Raw genomic sequence first — 18,650 nt, forward strand, 5'->3', positions numbered from 1 at the left:
AGTGGACTTGCTCTCCCAGTTTCTGGATATGCATTTAAAAAATACTCACAGGGGAAAAAAATCTCTAAAATGTTTGTGATATATATGTTTTATTGACTCTGCAGGAACTTTTTTCAATAGTTGCACATAAAATATTGTTTTCTTTGTGAAATAAGGGTAAGGAAATCACAGTGGAGAAGGCTCTGAGAAATCTGTGTCTTGAACCTGTGTTACAACTCTTTGCTGCCATGTGATACAACTTTTTTCATGGAGGAGGTGGGGCAGGGAAATGAGATGAAAGGTCCAGCTGGTTTTCTCTAAAATTTATGGGTATGTGTGATGTTAGCTATCCGAACCACTGTTAATGTTGGCTACAAAAATAATTGTGTTCAGCTGTTAAGAACATTTTTCAACATTAGGGTCGGTAGTCATAGAGATGAATATTTGGTTCCATCAGTTGTTTTCTGACATTACAGTTACATTGAATCAATTCTGTCATAAGTATGTTGGCTGAACATTCATCAGAATTATTACTTGTTGCATACAGCTCTCAACTTGTTCATCAACTCACGATGCTAAGCACTGTGCAAAGCTCTTAGTCCTTGTCCCAGAGGCTTTGCATGGAAAGGCATCTTGACTTATAGTATATGATTTATAACTGCTAGAATATGAATTATTTTTTTCCTTGCAAAGAAAAGGCTGTGATCATGTAACTGAGAAAAATCACTGTTTTTCTCTGTGTTGATGTTGATTGTTACAGCAGAGATTTCCTTCTTTTGCAGGGCAAAGTGTGCCTTCAACGTGGTATTCTTGGTACATGAGACACTGAAGCATCTTTTTATCCAGATTTCCTTGCAGATTTCCCAGTATCATTTGACCTGACACTGGGCAAGCATTATGACTTATGTGCCCCTCTGGGAGTGGCATGTAAGCTGATATTTGCACCAGACTCAGGAGTGTGACCAGTTTGAATCAGGCTGAATGGCTGTGCACAGGCAATCACAGGAGTGTTGCTGGACATGTGACTGAAGCCTGAATCAGCTCATTGCATTAGTCATTTGTCAAGCAAGTAAATCTTCTCCCACACTGCTGGCTTTGTTTCCACATGGGGATCTCTAAGGAGGGTTAGGCCATCCTTGGGTCCTCTGAGGGGAAGATGGAGTTTTTTTAGTTTTCTGCCTTTTCCGCAGCAGTTACGTTCTTCTCCCCTCCTGGATGCTCAGCTGTGCCAAAAACCTGCTATCCTGACAAGATTTGTAGCTGTTCTTTCTTGGCAAGAGTGGTGGGCAGGGTTGTGTCAGAGCACTTTTGGCCAAAAAAGAAGCTGGAACTCTTATCAGTCACAAATCAATTCACAGAGTGGCTCACTGAGTTTGTGACACTTGGAATTAATTTGCATTTATCCAAAATATTACCAAAGCTGCTGTATTTCTGAAATAATTTTTGCAGTCAGGCTTGATGCAATGCTGTGTCTGTGTTTTACTTTTTTAGTGTATCTTAATACATCTGCCTCTAGTGCTGTCTATTATCTCATGGTGATTCCAATAACTGGGAAAGGACCCTGTTTCAGAGGAAGTGAGGAAAGAAAGGCACTTGGGTCTTTGATTATAAGAATTTTTGTGGTAACCGTTTTTGCTCCAGCATCTGCTGGGTTGAGCTAAATCAGGGGCAGTGATTAGCAGACATGAGCTGAGAAGGAAAAAAGTGCTTTAATTGGTATTCAAAGGCACTGATCTTTGCAGAAGGTGTCATCCTGCATTCCTGTCAGCTGGCCTGGTTTTCTACTGTCAGACAATCTGACTGTACTCTTTATAAATGACTATTTACTGTCTTTCTACCCTTCTTAAGTTACTCCAAGTTATTTTGGACTTTGGGATAATTGTAGGACTTTTTATTTGGAAGGATATAATTCCCATTAAATATTGATACTTTGACCTCATTCACCTGATCTCACATTTTGTTTACCTGACTTAATTTTAAATGCTATTAAGTTTTGTCGCAGGTAAGAATCAAGCTATCAGTTTGGATAATTTGGATCAGTTTTTGCTCTTGTTGTCTGTAAAAGCTTTGCTCAAAAGGCTATTGCTGTCTGAATATTTTTAAGATGCATATCCAAGTGTGTGTTTCTAAGATGAAGTGCTTGTTTTGTTTCTGGGGGTGCTTTGGGCCGTGCCCAGCTCCGTCACGCAGACGCGGTGGTGTTGGGCAGCACGAAACCCCACGATGTTCCTGTGAGCTGCACAAAGCCTGGGGCCACCATCATCAACTGTGCTCACGATCCTCTGCCAGGTAAGAGGTGACAAAAGGTAACAGTTCTTGCAAGAGGTGTACAGTGAGCCTTTGAGATGCGTGTGGCATCTTGGTGACAATGCAGCACGGTTAAAAGCTGCATCCCTGGGAGGGCCTCTAAAGGAGTGGGCACGGGGCAGGTGTACACCTTTCTCCGGTGTATAAATAGGGAAAAGATGTTAGGTGGGAGAAGAAAGGTTGGAACAGATTCTTCATACCAAGATGGTTAGATAAGTGATGACCCAATGGATCCAGAGAGTTCACAGGGAAGACATCTGGGTCCTCAGATGAGCTATTACATAGTGCTGTTTTGTATAGTGTCTTATCCTATGACTTCTGTGGACTCACCTGGAATATGGGAAAAGGAGAAGAAGGGAAGAAACATCAACTGCAAAGTGCTGTGGAACTTTGAGAGTGGTGCAGGAGGGAGTACAGAAATCATGTGTAGTTAAGAAGAGGCAGAACGTCTCCTGCAGTCATTTTTCCAACAAAAAAGGGTTTGGATTCATCTCCTTTCTTTTCCCCTAACTTGTTGTGGAGGGTGTATGGGTTCAATAATTTCTCAGTTGAAAAAATGTTACAGAATTTTCTTGGGAATAAAATTAAGAAATCTTCCCAGAAGTTACTCTGCTGCTAGAATAATGTGTAGAAATAATAATAAACATGTAATTTTACGTCTCCTGTAAAATTTCTAAAATTCTGTGAAGATCTCTAGATATTTTCTAGAGTTTTGGTGTGTATATGAATTTGACTGCTCAGCATCCCAATGAGATTATGCTGCAAATGAATAGGAAAATGAGGAAGTACATGGGTAGCATGACTGATTAATCTGGGGTTTTTTAAAATCTTATCACAAGTGCAGTAGATTGACATGTATTGACCAAAACTGTGGAAATGGGCATAAAGCTGAGAAAACCTAATTGCATGGATTTTAAACTAGGGATATTCCCTAAGGGCAAATGAAGCAGATACTCCATGCAGAGCTAATGCAAGATCAGGCTCATAAAAGAGCAGCTGCTGTTCCCATGCAAAGCATGGCCTTAGCAATAGATTTCTTTCCTTGTCTTTCATGATATACTCTTGACTTGAACGGACACTGCAGGTGTGGAGATCTGGGTTATTATTCACTTGATTGTCTGAAGGCATTTGGACATTCACTGTCTGCCTCCCAAAGCAGATCTCTGATCCTGCTGAGGATCTCAAGGGTGGGTACCAAGCCTTTTCCCTTCCTGATGCTGCACAAGTTGTCCAAAAAGAATACATGTTATATTTTTCCTGGACTAGTGACAAAGAGGCTCCTTGCATCTCTAATGCCCATTTGTTTCCCCTAGGGATTTTTGGATATAATTGTTAAGTATCTGTAGGGCAGGGCTTGGCACACAGGTCTCTTGAGCAGCCTACTAGTATGACACAGCCTTATATGAAGGAGGAATGGGGGAGAAAGGGAAAGGAATAGAGAAGAGAGGGAGTGGTGGTACAGCAGTCATACCTATAAATAAATAAATAAAAAGGAATCTCCCCTCCTCATTTTAATCTTGAAGGTAGAAACCTCTTATGTGACAGACTTGGGGCAGTTCTGACAGGGTGAGATAAGCCAGTCTGTGCAGCTGGAGTGGACTCCAGGAGTGACTGGACTCTCCCAGCACTCTGTGCTGCCTGGTGCAAGTCCCACTTTCAGACACCTAATTCTCTGCATTGAGAAGCGAGTCTGAGCCTTCATAGGCCTGAAAGTTATGCAGTATAACTGCATGCTACATCTTAAGACTTAAATGTCTTCATGCCTTAGTTGCTCTAAAGAACTGTAGATAATACTAGTGTTTCCCTTCTCTGAAATAGTGTTAGAAAAATTGCATTACACACCACAGTAACATTCATTTCTAATGCAGGAAATGTAAGATTTGCATAAGCATATACATTTTTTTGCATTTTTCAAATTGTAGCAACGTGCTCTGTTGAGTACTGCATTTTTTTGGAAAGGCAGCATGAGATTTTTATCAAGATAATTTAGCTAGAACTCATCTACCAAATGTCTATCTATCTTTTGGTAATGCTTTTGAGGTTGTCAGAACTTTGGAGAAACTCCAAAATTACAGCAGAAATGCATTTCACCAGCTATAAAAATGTTGGTCTCAAGGCTTCCTAGAGAGGAACATGAAACACAGGTGTCTGACAGGAAGAATGCACTTAGTTTAGATGCAAGATGTTTGTGGAAAGCCCGTTGTGGAGTAGTTGTGACCTTGGAGAAACAACTGAGTCTTATAACTGTCTCTTGACTTCCATGGAATCTGGCTGAGGTGCTTGGAAATTGTTCTGGATTTTTTCTTGCTTTAGAAATGTCCGATTTAACATCTGTGGGGTCTCAGGAGCTAAATGAAGCCTGAAAGCAATAATGGCCATGAAGTAACATTTGTTCTTGCTAGATGGTGGCTAGATTTCCAACTTGTGTGGGTGTACGTGTTGTCTAACACACTTGCATGTTTTAAAAGCACTCAGAATTTGCAAGGATGTAGCTGAACTGGGGAAATGTAATGTTGTAAATCAGGAGAGTCGAGATAAAAGTGCTCACTCCAAAGTGACAGTTATTTTTCAAGGGCTTTTTTTAATCAAAGATTTTTAAATTATCACAATTTTAAAACATTCTGCAATTTTCTAGTAACATCTGCTTCTGTTGCACTGACAATCTTGAAATCAGGTGAGTGCTGGTAGAGTCTTGCAGGAATATACTTTATATGTAAATTTATGGAAATGAAAATAACTTTCTGAACAAAACTTAAGGATGCCAGAATTATTTGAGATTTGATGTCCAACTCCTTTGGGGTCACTTGAAAGCTGAAGCCCACATGGTTTAAGTATGTTAGTGGTAAATTCAATCATTTCCCCACCTCTTCTCTATTCTAAGCTGCCTGAGCAGACAGGTAGCACCTGACAGGAGCTCTCACTCATCTGTACAATAGGGTATGAGTCAGAGGAGGGAGCACAATATCTGAATTTCAGCTGATCTGACCATAGTCTGAAGCAGAGAGTGCTATTGCAGCTTCCATCTGGAAAATTTATCGTAGGAGAGCTGTTGCAATCCTGTGATTGTCTTACTAACTCCATGTGTGCATGACTTTCACCTCTAGCTTCACCTTCACCCCTGTAAAAGCCTGGTTAGTCATTTGTGGGGGTGACTGTAGCATAGGCAGTCTGAGAGAAATAGTTTATTGAAGGGAATTGTCTAATTCTAATATGTATTTACACACATGCTAGCTCTGCCCTGATAAAAATAGTCGTATTAAGCCAAATAACATAAAAAGTCAAAATGTTTCTGTAAAGCACAGCTGTCTGAAAGGGGATTTTAAACTTCATTCTTCCTACTTCATTTGTCTGTTTGGCAGCTCTCCCATCCTGGTCTCAAAGCAACAAGAGTCAGCTTATGACTGTAATAGACTATTCCAGTAAAACTCCGCTGTCTAAATCTAAAGCTGAGCATCTCCAGAAGAAATTGTTGGGGTTTTGTCTGTTTGTTTGTTTGTTTTAATTGCAAGTGTTAATGCAAGAAGAAGGACTTTTCAGACACTTTCTTAATTAGAGTTTAATATGGGGACTGTTGCCTTCAGCTTGATTAGCTCTGTCACTGATGTGTGGATGCCTGCTGGCAGGAAAGTTTGAGAAGGGGTCAGGAAACACATGGAGTGAGGCTGAGGGCTCTGCAGAGAGGGTCTCCTGCTCTCTCAGCAGTGGATGTGGGAGAGTGGGCTGTAGCTGCCACCCTATCTCCAGTCTGAGGGTTCTGTGCCCTGCTGCTCTGGGAACCTTGTTGGGAGGGGTGATTGTGCAAGGAAACGTGAGCCTTTTATGACCAGTACAGAAGGGGTGAACAGAGCAAGAGCTTGACCAGGTCAGGGCTTGCACTTTAGTTCCCCCGTGGCAGAAAGGTTAAAGCTGTCAGCGTACAGTTGTTATTTTTTATTACAATTATATCTACGCCCTTCAGAATGTAGCTACAGCCTTGATATGCCCACAGAGACCAGGATGTGAATTTTGGAGAAATTGTGTCTAGATAAAAGTCAATGAGCAACAACAGAAGAACAAGCCAGAAGAAGGATTACAGCAAAATGACAAAACAGCAAAATGTTTAGTTGGGGTAGCTAATGTATGATTATCATTTGATATATTGCCACTAGAAACAATTATAACTGTCTCTGAAGTTGAAGTCACTCTGATTTGTGTAGACTCTCCAGAATACCTTCTTTTAATATCATGCTGATGAAGATAACTGTTGCTATTCAGGAAAAATTTTCATCTACTGTTTCCAAGTTATAATGATCCTGTATGGTATTTGTGATCATTTCATTGCTCTCGCTCACTGTAATGTGTGTGTCGAAGAGAAGACAGTCTTTACCATGCTCATTTAGGTGTTCTGTTTAAGAACATATGTAGCTTTTCAAATACAGCTGTGTGAATTTTATTTGTATGGGTTTGTGTAATATGTTTCAGAGCATACAGTTACTCTCTGATTTTCATAGTCTATTCATTCTTCTGGGTGGTTTCATTTGAAGTATTAGAGAAGCCACTTATAATTTTGTCAGTAATATTGTTAAATTTCAAGTCAACCTTCTGAAAATTTTTATTTGGATGTAACTTTCAAATACACATGCTCCCACTCACAGAAGATTTGTGATTTATAACTGCAATACTTATATTTTTCAGAGAAACACAGCTATGGTCAGCAGAACAACCCTGCTGCTGAGAAGACTGTTGGTTCTCTTGCAGTAGCAATGAGAATGCAGGTTAGTGTACCTTTGTTTGTAGATTGTACCAATGTTGCAGCTTTGTTGCTCTTTCTGTAAGTTGCAGAAATTGCTTCTACAGTTTGTATTTGTTTTACTCATTTCACCATCTTACATGACTTCCATTTTAATAGCAGCTCTTAATCAGATAGAGTGATACCTATTGCATTTAATTAGAGAAAGGTAAATTAAAAATCAGACATCTCATAATTGTGGTTAATACATAAAGGTTGCCAGAAGCACTTGTGTCAATAGGCTAATGTCACTCACTCTGGTAAGACTGAGAAGATTAATTGTATCTGCATTTTTGCATTACAATGGATAGAGGGTCCAAAAGTATGTTGTTTAATTTTGGAAGCAGCATGAGTCAGTCAGTATCTTCCATTATTTTTAAGGTGTGAGAGAAGAATAATAATTCTCTGTCTTGACCAGAATAAAATGTCCAACTGCCTAATTAGAGAATCTTCTCTGCCACTTATGTGTTAGTGGGGTTGTTTCTTTTTGAAATGTGGTCATACCATAGAAAAGTGGTTCTTACTTTGTTCTAAAACCATGAAATGGAAAAATTTTTAAGTTTGGGGCTTTTTGTTAGCCTTTGCCGTGGAAGTTATTTCAACATACTCTAGAGATTGTTTGAAATTGCTGTTCAGCATTTATGATGCAGCTGTTGTGTGCTGTTTTCTTGTTTAAAACCAGAACATGGTAAAAAACATGGAGCGATGGATCCAGTCCCAGCAGTACAGGAAGTGGGACCTCCACAGCTTGAAACTGCAGCCCCTCTCCCCAGTGCCAAGGTAATAAGTGCTTTTAAAGAAAAAAAAAAGTGAAAAATGTTTTTAAAAAGAGCAAGCAAGTGTGACAACCTAAAAATGTGCTGTGCCTAATTAATTTTTAATCTTATGTGGACTATATGTTGTGCCATTCTCTTGTATGCTTCATCGTGATCATGTGCTTCTGTTTGATATTAATTTTTACTTTGACTTTTACATTGGAGCCAAGCTTTATTTAGTGAAGACCTAAATCTGGAAGGTTTCATTGATGTAGGGATGAGAAGTCTTGTGCAGCACCAACAGAAATACAAAAGACAAGAGGTTCCTAATGGCTGAACCCTGATGTAGGAAGGTGTTTAGTTAAGGCTCAGTGATTTCAGTGGCATTTGAGTTTGTATTTATTTTCTTCCCTCAGCAGAAGTACTTTCTTCTGCATTAGACTTTTAAATTCCTGTGTGGGTGTGCAAAGCAGGAGGCATATTTATTCTCATACCCAGGATCTTTTCAATCAGCTCCTGTCATTCACTTCCCAAGGCCCATGTCTGGGTCTCAGGGATTTCAGGTCTGCCTTGGCATGATTGCTGACATCTCTGATATTTAAAGCAGTCTGAGCTCTTCACTGCACTAAAGTGCTTTGCTGTGTGTTGGTTGTGTTGGGTGACAGAGAGAGGAACCAATGGCTTGAAAGTGAGGAAAGTGTCAACATTTTTTTGTGCTTATTGATATGCCCGCTTCTGCAGATGCTGAAGGAACCTCACACCAGAAGAAAGTCTTAGAGAGTTGGAACTCCATAGTCTGGAGGATAGGAGGATCTTACCAATGTGTCTAAATACAATGTACAGTAATACAAACAGGAATGAGGCAGGCTCTTTCCAGTGGAGCCCAGGGACAGAACCATCAGCAGTGAGCACAAACTGAAACCCAGGAAGCTCCATTTGAACGTCAGAAAATACTTCTTCACTGTGAGGGTGACCAAATATTGACACAGATGTGCAGGGTATTTGTGGAGTGTCCATCCTAGGAGACATTCAGAAGCCACCTGGACATAGGCAACTAACCAGCTCTGGATGACCCTGCATGAGCAGGGGGGTTGGACCAGATGACTTCCAGAGGTCCCTTCCAACCCCAGCCAGTCTGTGATTCTGTAATTCTGAATCCTGCTGGTGTCGTTTTGGAAAGCTGTGACAAAATGTTGTATTTTGATTTATTTTTCACTGTCTCTTACAACAGTTCAATGGGAATGAACACAAATGTAATTTAAACCAGAGATGCCAAAAGAATGAGTTTTCTCTTGTGACCAGGGACACAAGGAGGCAGAAATGCTTGAGCTTTTTCTGGAATTCTAGAATTCAGTTTTTAGAATTGAAGCCTAAAAAACTATCCTTAAATAATACAATTAAAAGTTTAAGTACATGATGTCATGAGGGTGATGGTAAAAAAAAACCTCACAAAAAGGTATTCCCAACCCTCTCTCTATGACATTGTGTGTTTAGTACATCAATAATTACATCATTAATAAATAATGGTGTGTGTATATATATATATACACACACACCATAATATAATATATATATAGTATAATAAATATTATATAATTAGTAATAGGACTTGCATTTATCTGCTAACTCTATAGCTTTGTCTTTTTTCTTTTAAATGTAAAAAATCCCTTCAGATGGAAAGTATCCTGTAATAAAATGTAAGCTTTCAGTAATACACCACGTTGTGTGGAAACAGATGGAGTATTCATTGAAAGTGAGGCAAAGCTGCTTAAGCACTAAAACTAAGAACATCTGCTTTTTGATTTCTGTGAGATCTGGGTTGAAGTATTTCCAAATATATTGGAAATGGAATGGAAAATTTTCTTACAGTATGCAGTAAAAAAGAAATGTCAGGTCAGTAGATGTAGAGCCTTCCTCCGTCTTTTAAATTTTTCTGTATTTTGTAAATTATCACTTAGCATTGTCAGTGGTGGACTTCTTGCTTAACACTTTTCATTAATGCAGAAGAACCACTTTTGTACATCTCCAGCAATACTGAATAGCATAACATATTGAATAATTCTGGTATTTCCAATACAGAGAATATTTTGTCAGACTAAAAGAGTCAGCAACAAATATAGACTTCTAAAGTCCATAACCAAGTCTTTAATTTTCTGTGTCTTGGGAAAATATATTTAGGAGGAGGAAAAAAATGTAAAGTAATGTTGTTGTATTAGTCTGTATCTTTCTCCTCTTGCTAAATGTATCAATTATTTTAAGGAGAATGGTCACCCTGAAAATTTTCTTAGATCTTTAAAGGACCACACAACCACCAACTTAGCAAGAGTTTTCTGGGACTTAAGTTGTTTATATATTGGAAGTTCTAAGTGAAACCTTCAGATGGTCTTTGCAATGTGATGTTTGTAAGCCACTCTGTCTTGTGCTCTCATTTAATTTTTATGGCTAGCAGTGTTTGAAGTCACACATAAGAAGCCAAAGGTATATCCTTCTGTGAAAGAGGATGCACTTAGTATGTCTTTGAAAGAAAGCAAGTTCCAGCTTAGTACTGTGATTAACTCCTTGTCTTGTAGTACTGGATTATGTCATTGCTTGGGTGAGTGGTTTCTGGGTTTCACTTACCTGCTGCAGGGTGCAAAAGGGGGATACCTGAGAGCTGTAAATGAATAATGGAGCCAGTTTAGGATTTTCTCAAAGAATTCCAAGCCATTAAGTTGGCACAGACTGATCATTTGCCCGGTGGATGCAGAATGGCTGAAGTCCACAAACAGAGTTGAGATCTGGTTGTAGTTTTATGTTCATTGGTCGATATTTAAGGTCTTGCAGAATGTTTGAAAGTTCAGGACATGAGCTTTCATCCACTGCCAGATTCTGTCTTAAAAATACTGTGATCAACTGAAACTACAGGAAGAAATTTAGCCTGGTTAGGCTGAAAGTAATTTTTGAAGTTGTTTTTGTGGTAATGTGAGCAATTCGAAGCCCAAGGAGACAACTCTTCACATCCTGTGTCCCAGCCCCTGGGCTTCCATGCTGCAGGAGCTTACAGCTTCCACACAATTATGTGGACATAATGGGCAACTAGGTCAAGCTCACAAATGCAAAATCCATGATGGAATATTAAATCCAAAGACCTCAGGTTGTCCAGGTCAGGAATTGCAGGTACAATAGTGTCCCCCACAGCCACATTCCCTCCAGGAATCTGTGGCTTGCCTCAGCTACTGCTCACCCTTGCTGGGGGTAGTTCGTAAGCTCAGTGGATGTCTCGATTGAACCCTGTGCTGTAGACTCCTGCTCTGTGGCCATTCTTAGTTTAGCTGTGTTTTAGAAGTGCATGAGTTGGTCTTCAAATGCCTTGTTTCCTTTGGTGCCCTCATGGGGAGCAACGATGTTGGCATTGCCCTCGGATGAAAGGCACTGCATGCACAAGCTTCGGGTTTAGCAAATGCGTTTGTTGGCCAAGGAATGCATGCACTTTTTAGTAAATTGTATGTGCTGAAATATGCTGTGAGGGAGGAGAACAAAAGGGAAAAACAAATCCAGAAACATCCATTCCAGTGGGACATGCTTGAGCATCCAGCAGACACGTTCCTAGCTTGATATGAAAGCATTACGTAATATTTGGAATCTGATTAAAGGAGAGCTCTCTGTGAAATTGTAACAATTAACAAACTCTGTATGTGATTTTCAATGTTATATTAGGTGTTAGTTAATATTTAGGTTTGGTTAATAAAATGTAAGAGGGAATTAAAAAACTCATTACAATAACTCCATTGTTGGATTATTTGCTGTTGTTTTGTGCTCTGTTGTCGACCACCTAAGCTGAGAGAAATCTCCTGGCTCCTATTTGTTTTCTTTTCCAGTGATATTGAGATTTCCCGAGCACAGAGTCCAAAAGCTGTTGATGTACTTGCCAAGGAGATAGGATTGCTTACAGATGAAATTGAGATCTATGGTCAAACCAAAGCCAAAGTACGTTTGTCCCTGCTGGAAAGGTTAAAGGATCAACCAGATGGAAAATATGTTCTAGTTGCTGGGTAAGAATGCTATGCAATGTCATTAATGTCTGCTGTTTCCACTCTTATTAATATAAACATGCAACTTACATCTTTTTTATACTCTGTACAAATAAGAATCTTGAATGTTTTCATCTGTATGTTGCTCTTTTCTGACAGTGAGCAGGTTTTTAACTCCTTTGAAGTAACACAGCTTTTCTTCCAAACTCTTATTACTGAATTAAAGTATATTTTATAAAAGGTAATTTGTTCTATGATTCTGTGAAATGTTGGTGAGTGGAGTTTTTCTTACTGTTTTATCAGAATTTTAAATGTTTAACTTGGATATTTAAGGCTGCTTGCATTGTGGCTGTTTATAAACAAACATTAACAGAAGCTAGATGCTAATCTGTTCATATTAACAATAAATACTTCTCTTATTGAAGAACAGATTGCAAAGTTTAAAAAGCCATGTTATTTCTCTGAAATGTAGACATGTCTCCAGGCAGGCTTATCCTGTTTGCTTTTCCCACGATTATTGCAAATGCAATGCTCAGCAGGAATTATGCACTTCTCTTCTGAAGAGCTTCAGGTTTTTCTTGCATTCAGTGACACAATTTTTCATTCACCTGGTTTACTAAGTGGAAACTTCTACTTGTGAACAGACATGTGAAGGTTTTCATTAATATTTAAATTGCAGTGTGTCTTTATATTCTGAGTTAATCTTTGGTTGCTTCCTTTTAGCTAAACCGAGTCAGGTTTAAAATGCAGTTTTGGCTGATCCAGAAGGAGAAGGCTGTTGTTAACCGCCTTGACCTACTGATTCCTCACCTTGGCTGATGTTTCTCAAACTGTTTGCTTTACTGTCTTCCTGTGGGAACAACCTGGATTTCTGGCACTGAGATGGAGCTGTTGTAGTCTGACTTGATGTCACAAAGCTGAGGCAGGCAAGATATGATGCTTTCCTCAAAGCTATGTGATGGAAGTCCAGCATTAAAGATATTCTTGGAGGATGCTGAAGCAGTTAAGAGAAGGAAATAATAGCTTGTTGAGTTTGGTTTCCTTTGGTATAGTTTTATTTTGGTTTGGATGTTTGTGGCATTAGAGAAACAAAAACAGGTTCAGCATTTGACTGAGTTTGAAGAAAGTTGCTGCCATGTATTTTCTTGCTCATGATGTCAACAGCATTAGCTGGTCATCATGCTGCAGACCAATCCAGGCTTGCCTAGCAACAAACCTCTCAGAAGAGGTTATTTGAAGATGTCTGGAGGTGCAAAGATAGCACAAGTTGCAGAGCCCCATTTGGGTGGAGTTTAGCTGTGTCAGATTGCATGCACCAGTGCATTTCTTCGCACTGCTTTGTCTCCCATTCTCCTTCAAAGAAGGTATCTCAAGCAGCTGTCACAGAAAGAAGTGCTGGTTTCTGCATGTGGAAGAAATGCAGAAGCTTTGACCATCAATATAAAAAACTGGCAAAAAGTAGAAAATTGTATCTTCTTCTAAGTTTACATTAAAATGTACCGATACAGAATGGTGTTTCAGAAACAAAGGGCTGGGTTTGGTACCTAGCCAAGCTGGTGATGCAATATGTTGCTATTTGCAACATCTCTGAAGTCATTGCATCTTGTGGAGTTAGTGCAAAGCCACATCTGCTGCAGGAGGAGTGCCTGGGCAGGGTAACTACAATAGTGGGAACATTCTCTTCTGGGAGAGTTCAAAGCTTGACTTTGAAATATAGTACATATAAAATATACATGTAGTGTGTGTTTATATGCTCTCAGCTGCTCTCCCTTGCTGAAATGGCTGTAGCAGATGACAATGTTTTTAAGAAAAGCAGGGAACTCTGTCTGATGGGGAAGTGTTCAATGCAATGAAAATCAAATATCACTGAAGTGTGGAAACTGGGGAGTGAAATAGTATCCTCCTTTGCCTTCATTCTCTCCTTTGCCAAGGCAAGGTCAACCAAAACCTGCTACTTGGATTATGTTTGTTCACAATAACCAAAGATATTTAAAAATTCTTTTAGAATGATGCAGTGTACGCCTTCAGAATAAATTTTCAGTGCTTCAGAGGAAATATTTAAGATGCTTATACTTACAGTTCTGGTGGAAATATTTGTAATGTATGATGGGAACTTCTTGTGTGTGAAAAGAGTGTAAAGTGTGTGTGTCTATTCAAGAAACTGCAAAACCTCCAACTTCCATCCATGATGCCAGTAACATTTGTGCCTTTAATTGCACATTCAGATTTAAATATTTCACAATGTCTAGGAATTTATAAATATTTGCTGCAAATGCATGTCTAGTTTATTCCTGATATGCTAAAGACCAAACTTCTTGTTTTGAGCAGGAAAATGCAACTGAAATGTACCTTTTAATCTCTACATACAGTTTATGGCTCTTTAAAAAGTTGCTAACTGCAAAGTCTTTTTTGTTCCTTCTAAATGCAAGCAAATATGGCTAAGTGTCTCATCCATTATAAACTTTGTATATTGAAGTATTATAAACTTTGTATGCAGTTTGATGAACAGATCATGACACCTGAAAATAAGGTTAAGACTTTATTTCTTCATAAATTCCATTTACCTCTATATGGAGACCATTCTTTTATTTTTTTTTCATTCTTGCTTTTTTATTTTCTTTGTCTGTGTTTGGCTTGCTCTAGGGCTCATGTTAAGACACTGTGGGGGCAGAGCCACAAGTTATCATGGAGTAATTGGTTCTTGGGCATCAACTGCCTGTAAACAGGATTTTAGTGTGCTAAATAGTATGTCACAGGATCTGTTAACTCAAACTGCCTCCACTCATTGCCAGCTGAGAGCATGCAAATGAATGCAGCTTGTGCTTGACCTAGGAGCTAAGTTTAGTGTTCAGGGTAACCTAATCATGTATTCAAACATGTACATGGCATATTTACAGACACAATATGAAATTACAGCTGCAGTTTGTTAGAATCTATGTCTATGTGTGTGTGTGTTTATGTTTCAGTGTCTTATTTCTAAATGCTCCAGTGTTGTGGCTTTTAGCGGAAAATTCTGGAAATTTGTTCACTTCAAAAATGCAAGATGAGGAAGAATAAAAAGTGGGAAAATTATGAAATACAATTCTGCTTTTAACAAGATGTGTGTTGGATTTTGAATGCTGGAAAATTTAAAATCAGTACTTTTCTCCTAACAGTAATAGATTGTTCCGTGATGAACTACCTTTTCAGTAAGGTAAAAATGGAGGGAAAAAAAATGTATTTCTTTTTACTGTGTCCCTTGGGCTGCAAGGTGCTTAAAAGCTAAGAGAAAAGGACAATAAAAATTTGAGGAAAGATGCAGGGAAGGATAAGAGGGAAAAATACCCCTGTGTTGATGCCCTGAATTGTCTGACAGTCCAAGGTAAAGTCATAGTTGAGACAGTTGTCATGTATTGGTCATGTCATTACACAGCTCCTGATTGGGATTGTCGTGTACGAGTCTGTAGTGGATTATGAGAGTTTGTAGTGGAGGATTCCTCAGTCTGTTCCTGTCTTTGTTCAGTCATTGTAGCTTCATAGTGACCTCTGTGCTTTTGTATTTGGAAGCTCCAGTCCCAACCCAAGGATGCCGCTGCAATATTGTCATAACCTCATCTCGATGAGGTGACAGCAGTTGCAGCACTTCTGTGCTCAGAAATACATCTCTGACAATTGTAATCTAGGATGGGAGATGTCTGTAGGTGGGAGCTCAGTTGCCCATGCCCTCCATAGCCTGGCTTTGCAGGTTTCAATGTGGATCACATGAATTATGAACTCATTAAAATCTTTGAATCTGCTGATACCTATGAGTTGAATGTAGGAAGTCTGAAAGAGAATTGTCACATATGCAGTAAAGTTCTTGCTGGAGTCACAGTGGCTGGTGTAGCTGTGAGGAGGTCACAGCTGGTGCAGTGTATGTCTCCCTGTTTGTTTATTTTCTCTTTGGGAGACCTCGAGTAGCTTTCCCACAGAAACAGCTCTGCTGTAAGCTAATGTGATGTATAACAAACAAACAAAAAGTCTGCATATTCTTATCTTTGTTTTGATATACATAAAGAGAGAAGGCTTTCCAATGTTATGGAAAACTTACTTTGCCAAGGAGCTGATGACTGCTTGGTAGGTGGCAAAGTTTAAGGTGGAAAATTATTTTGGGATTTCTGTGTTTTGATTGAAAACATACTAAAGAAATTTGAAGAATAATGCAAATGGCTGTTAAAGTCTCTTGAAGTTCATTAAAATTTATTGCATTTTAAAGGAGATTTTCCTTTAATTTGCATAAGTTTAAAGCACAGAATTGCACAACTGAGCTAAAGTTAGCCATTGGCAGTTGTAATTTTATACCCATGTGAGCAAGTGACCTAAGCTGCAAGAGTGTAGGCTCAGTAGTGTAGCCAGCAAAAACAGCTCAATGTCCACAAAACAGATTAGGTGGATTATTTTATTTATGAACCTCAATCAAAGTAGAGCAGGTACAAAAGGGAAGATATTTAAAATAAGCTTTCAAAGGAAAATTATTGGAATAGGATTTTCTTTAAATTCCAGGTGTTTTTTTTTCTTTTTCTTTTAACTAATGTTTAAAGCTGAGATTTTGGTAATTGTTGAAACTGATAAATAACTGTTTAGCTCTTGAGGTTTCCTCCCAGTTTAATCAAAGAGCAGTGGTGTGTTTCTTTTTGCTTTCTGGAAAAAGATCTGTCTCATAGAAAACTCTCAGTGCTTTCTGGTTCATATTACAGTGTCATGTTAGAGTAGGCCAGTCAAGTTACCAGAGCATTTTAGTAACATGACACTTGACTGTGTGTTGTTTTCTTCTGTGACAAGGAGATATTCTTTTTTATGCTACCAACATGCATTCTGGTTGTGCATTTGTCAATTGCAATTTCATTTCCTTTGCTGGATGAAGGCTGCATCTTTGATTTTACTTGTTTCATAAGAGTGAAGAGTCCCTGTGTTGCTGTGCATGCCAGGTCAGCCACCTGCCACATCTTGAGCTGAAGCCAAGTAAATAACTAGGGATGGTGTCTCTGAATTCTCTTGAGTGTGAACTTCATATGCCTGATGCTCAAAATTAGAGGTAGCCACCAACAGGATGCCCTTCAAATGCAATTTTATCTGTTAGTAGTGCAGCCAGTGTGTGCACTGAGTTTTTGGAAAGTTCTTTACTGCTAACTTCCACTAAGCAATTATAAGTGTCTCTTTCATAGTAGAATACTTTTCTTTTGGGTATTTCTTTATTGTTTTTCTTTTTGTTTTGTTGTTATTATTTTTAAATAATTGATTGCTTCATGAGTTGTTACCTTAAGGCTTTTAACACAGTAATGCCTCAGGATTGCTCATATATGCTTTAAATCTGATTTTAATGCACAGGAATAAGAAGATCAAGTAAAAGAGATTAGGACAATAGACAAAAGTGAATGAGATAGTACAGGAGAACAAGGGGTAAGGAGAAACCATGCTAAGAATTACTTGAATGGGTTTGGGGAAACCAGTGTTAGAACAGTAGTCAGAAGGTGAAACCAGTAGTAAAAGTGAGTTAACCTGGCTGTGATCCTCTGAAAGAAACACATTTGTACAAAAGTAAGGATCCTGGGACAAAAAGGAGGTGAGAAAGAGAGTGGTGGGAAAAAAGGAAGCTATCTGTGTGGCAATTGTAAAACCCTGAGGGCTCCTTGTCCTGACAATGCAGAGATTAAAAGTATCCTTTCTTCTAGGGGCTGCAAACCTAAAAGTAAAAGAAATTAGGTAGCATTCTGTACTTCTGCAGTAGATCAGAAGGAAATAAGAAGGCCTAGTATGGATAAAAAAAATGACAGGGACCAAAACTGCTTTTGAGATAAAGGATATGCTCTAAATCTCTCACCTTTTTTTTGGCTCTACATAGATACTTTGCTAGAGTTCTGTGAATTCTTTTTTAAGTCAAAGAAGTGCCATTCTAGGATAATTAAATAGTCTAGGATAATGAATAGTAAGTTACTGATGATGTTTTAGAATCTGATGGTTGGTGAACACAGTGTTATAAAATGTGGGAGAAAACTGCTAAAACCAAGTGCCCAAATAAGTGGCCCATGGTCACACAAGAGTAGTTCAAAGTGAAGAATTCAGGGAATCTCTTATAGATGTGCTTAACCCCATTGATTTCACTGAAATGTTAGTTAAAAGACTACTTTTCTGAATTTTTTTTTTCCCTAGAACAATATAAAGATGTTGATTTGACTTGCTTCCAAACTGCTCACATTTTTCCAGACATATCTATCCAGGGCATCTTTTTTAAAGTAAAAGCCAAGGATCTGATGATGCTGTGAAAGATAGATTTATGAAAAGTTAACAGTTTTCATCTATTTTCTTTTGTGGGACGAAGAAGTGCTTTTCCCAGTCTGTGAACTGACTGAATTAAGCTGATTCTTACAATTAATCTAATGTTTTTGTGCCATTTGAATTGTGATCTGAAGATAGGAATATCTTGGAGAAATTACTAGTTGGGGAAGGAAGTGTTTCTAATTAGAGCTAGATGTTTCAGCTCAAGTTTTGAAAAGGTCACAAGATAAGGGTTCCCCTTTGACTAGATCCATGTGCATGCTTGTAGTTCTTTGGGAATGAACATTAGTTTTTACATCAGCTTCATTAAAGTACTTCTCTGCAGGTAGAAAAGGCACCAAAGATATGAATGGTTACTCTTTGCCAAAAAGGAAGATTTGTGTGAGAGTGATGTGAATGGAAAAAGGACTGGGGCTTTCTTCTTTTGCCAATCAGAGAAAGAAATGCTGCCTCAAAAGAATAATTGAAGTGCATTTTGGAGCCATGAGATGTGTTCATACATCAAGAAAGAAAAACAGAAAGAGAAGAAAAACCCTA

At 38.6% G+C, this 18,650-nt stretch overlaps 1 protein-coding gene across 1 annotated transcript in view; it reads left to right on the forward strand.

The window, feature by feature from the left end:
• Positions 1–18,650, forward strand: part of MTHFD1L (methylenetetrahydrofolate dehydrogenase (NADP+ dependent) 1 like) — a 146,443-nt gene that overhangs the window by 13,838 nt on the left and 113,955 nt on the right. Inside the window, exons 8-11 of the mRNA XM_054629189.2 lie at positions 2,157–2,268; positions 6,961–7,040; positions 7,737–7,834; positions 11,667–11,840. Of these exons, the coding sequence (XP_054485164.1) occupies positions 2,157–2,268; positions 6,961–7,040; positions 7,737–7,834; positions 11,667–11,840 (464 nt within the window). The remainder of the gene's footprint in view (positions 1–2,156; positions 2,269–6,960; positions 7,041–7,736; positions 7,835–11,666; positions 11,841–18,650) is intronic.

Source organism: Agelaius phoeniceus, chromosome 3 (assembly GCF_051311805.1).
Source record: "Agelaius phoeniceus isolate bAgePho1 chromosome 3, bAgePho1.hap1, whole genome shotgun sequence".
Classification (NCBI taxonomy): Eukaryota; Metazoa; Chordata; class Aves; order Passeriformes; family Icteridae; genus Agelaius; species Agelaius phoeniceus.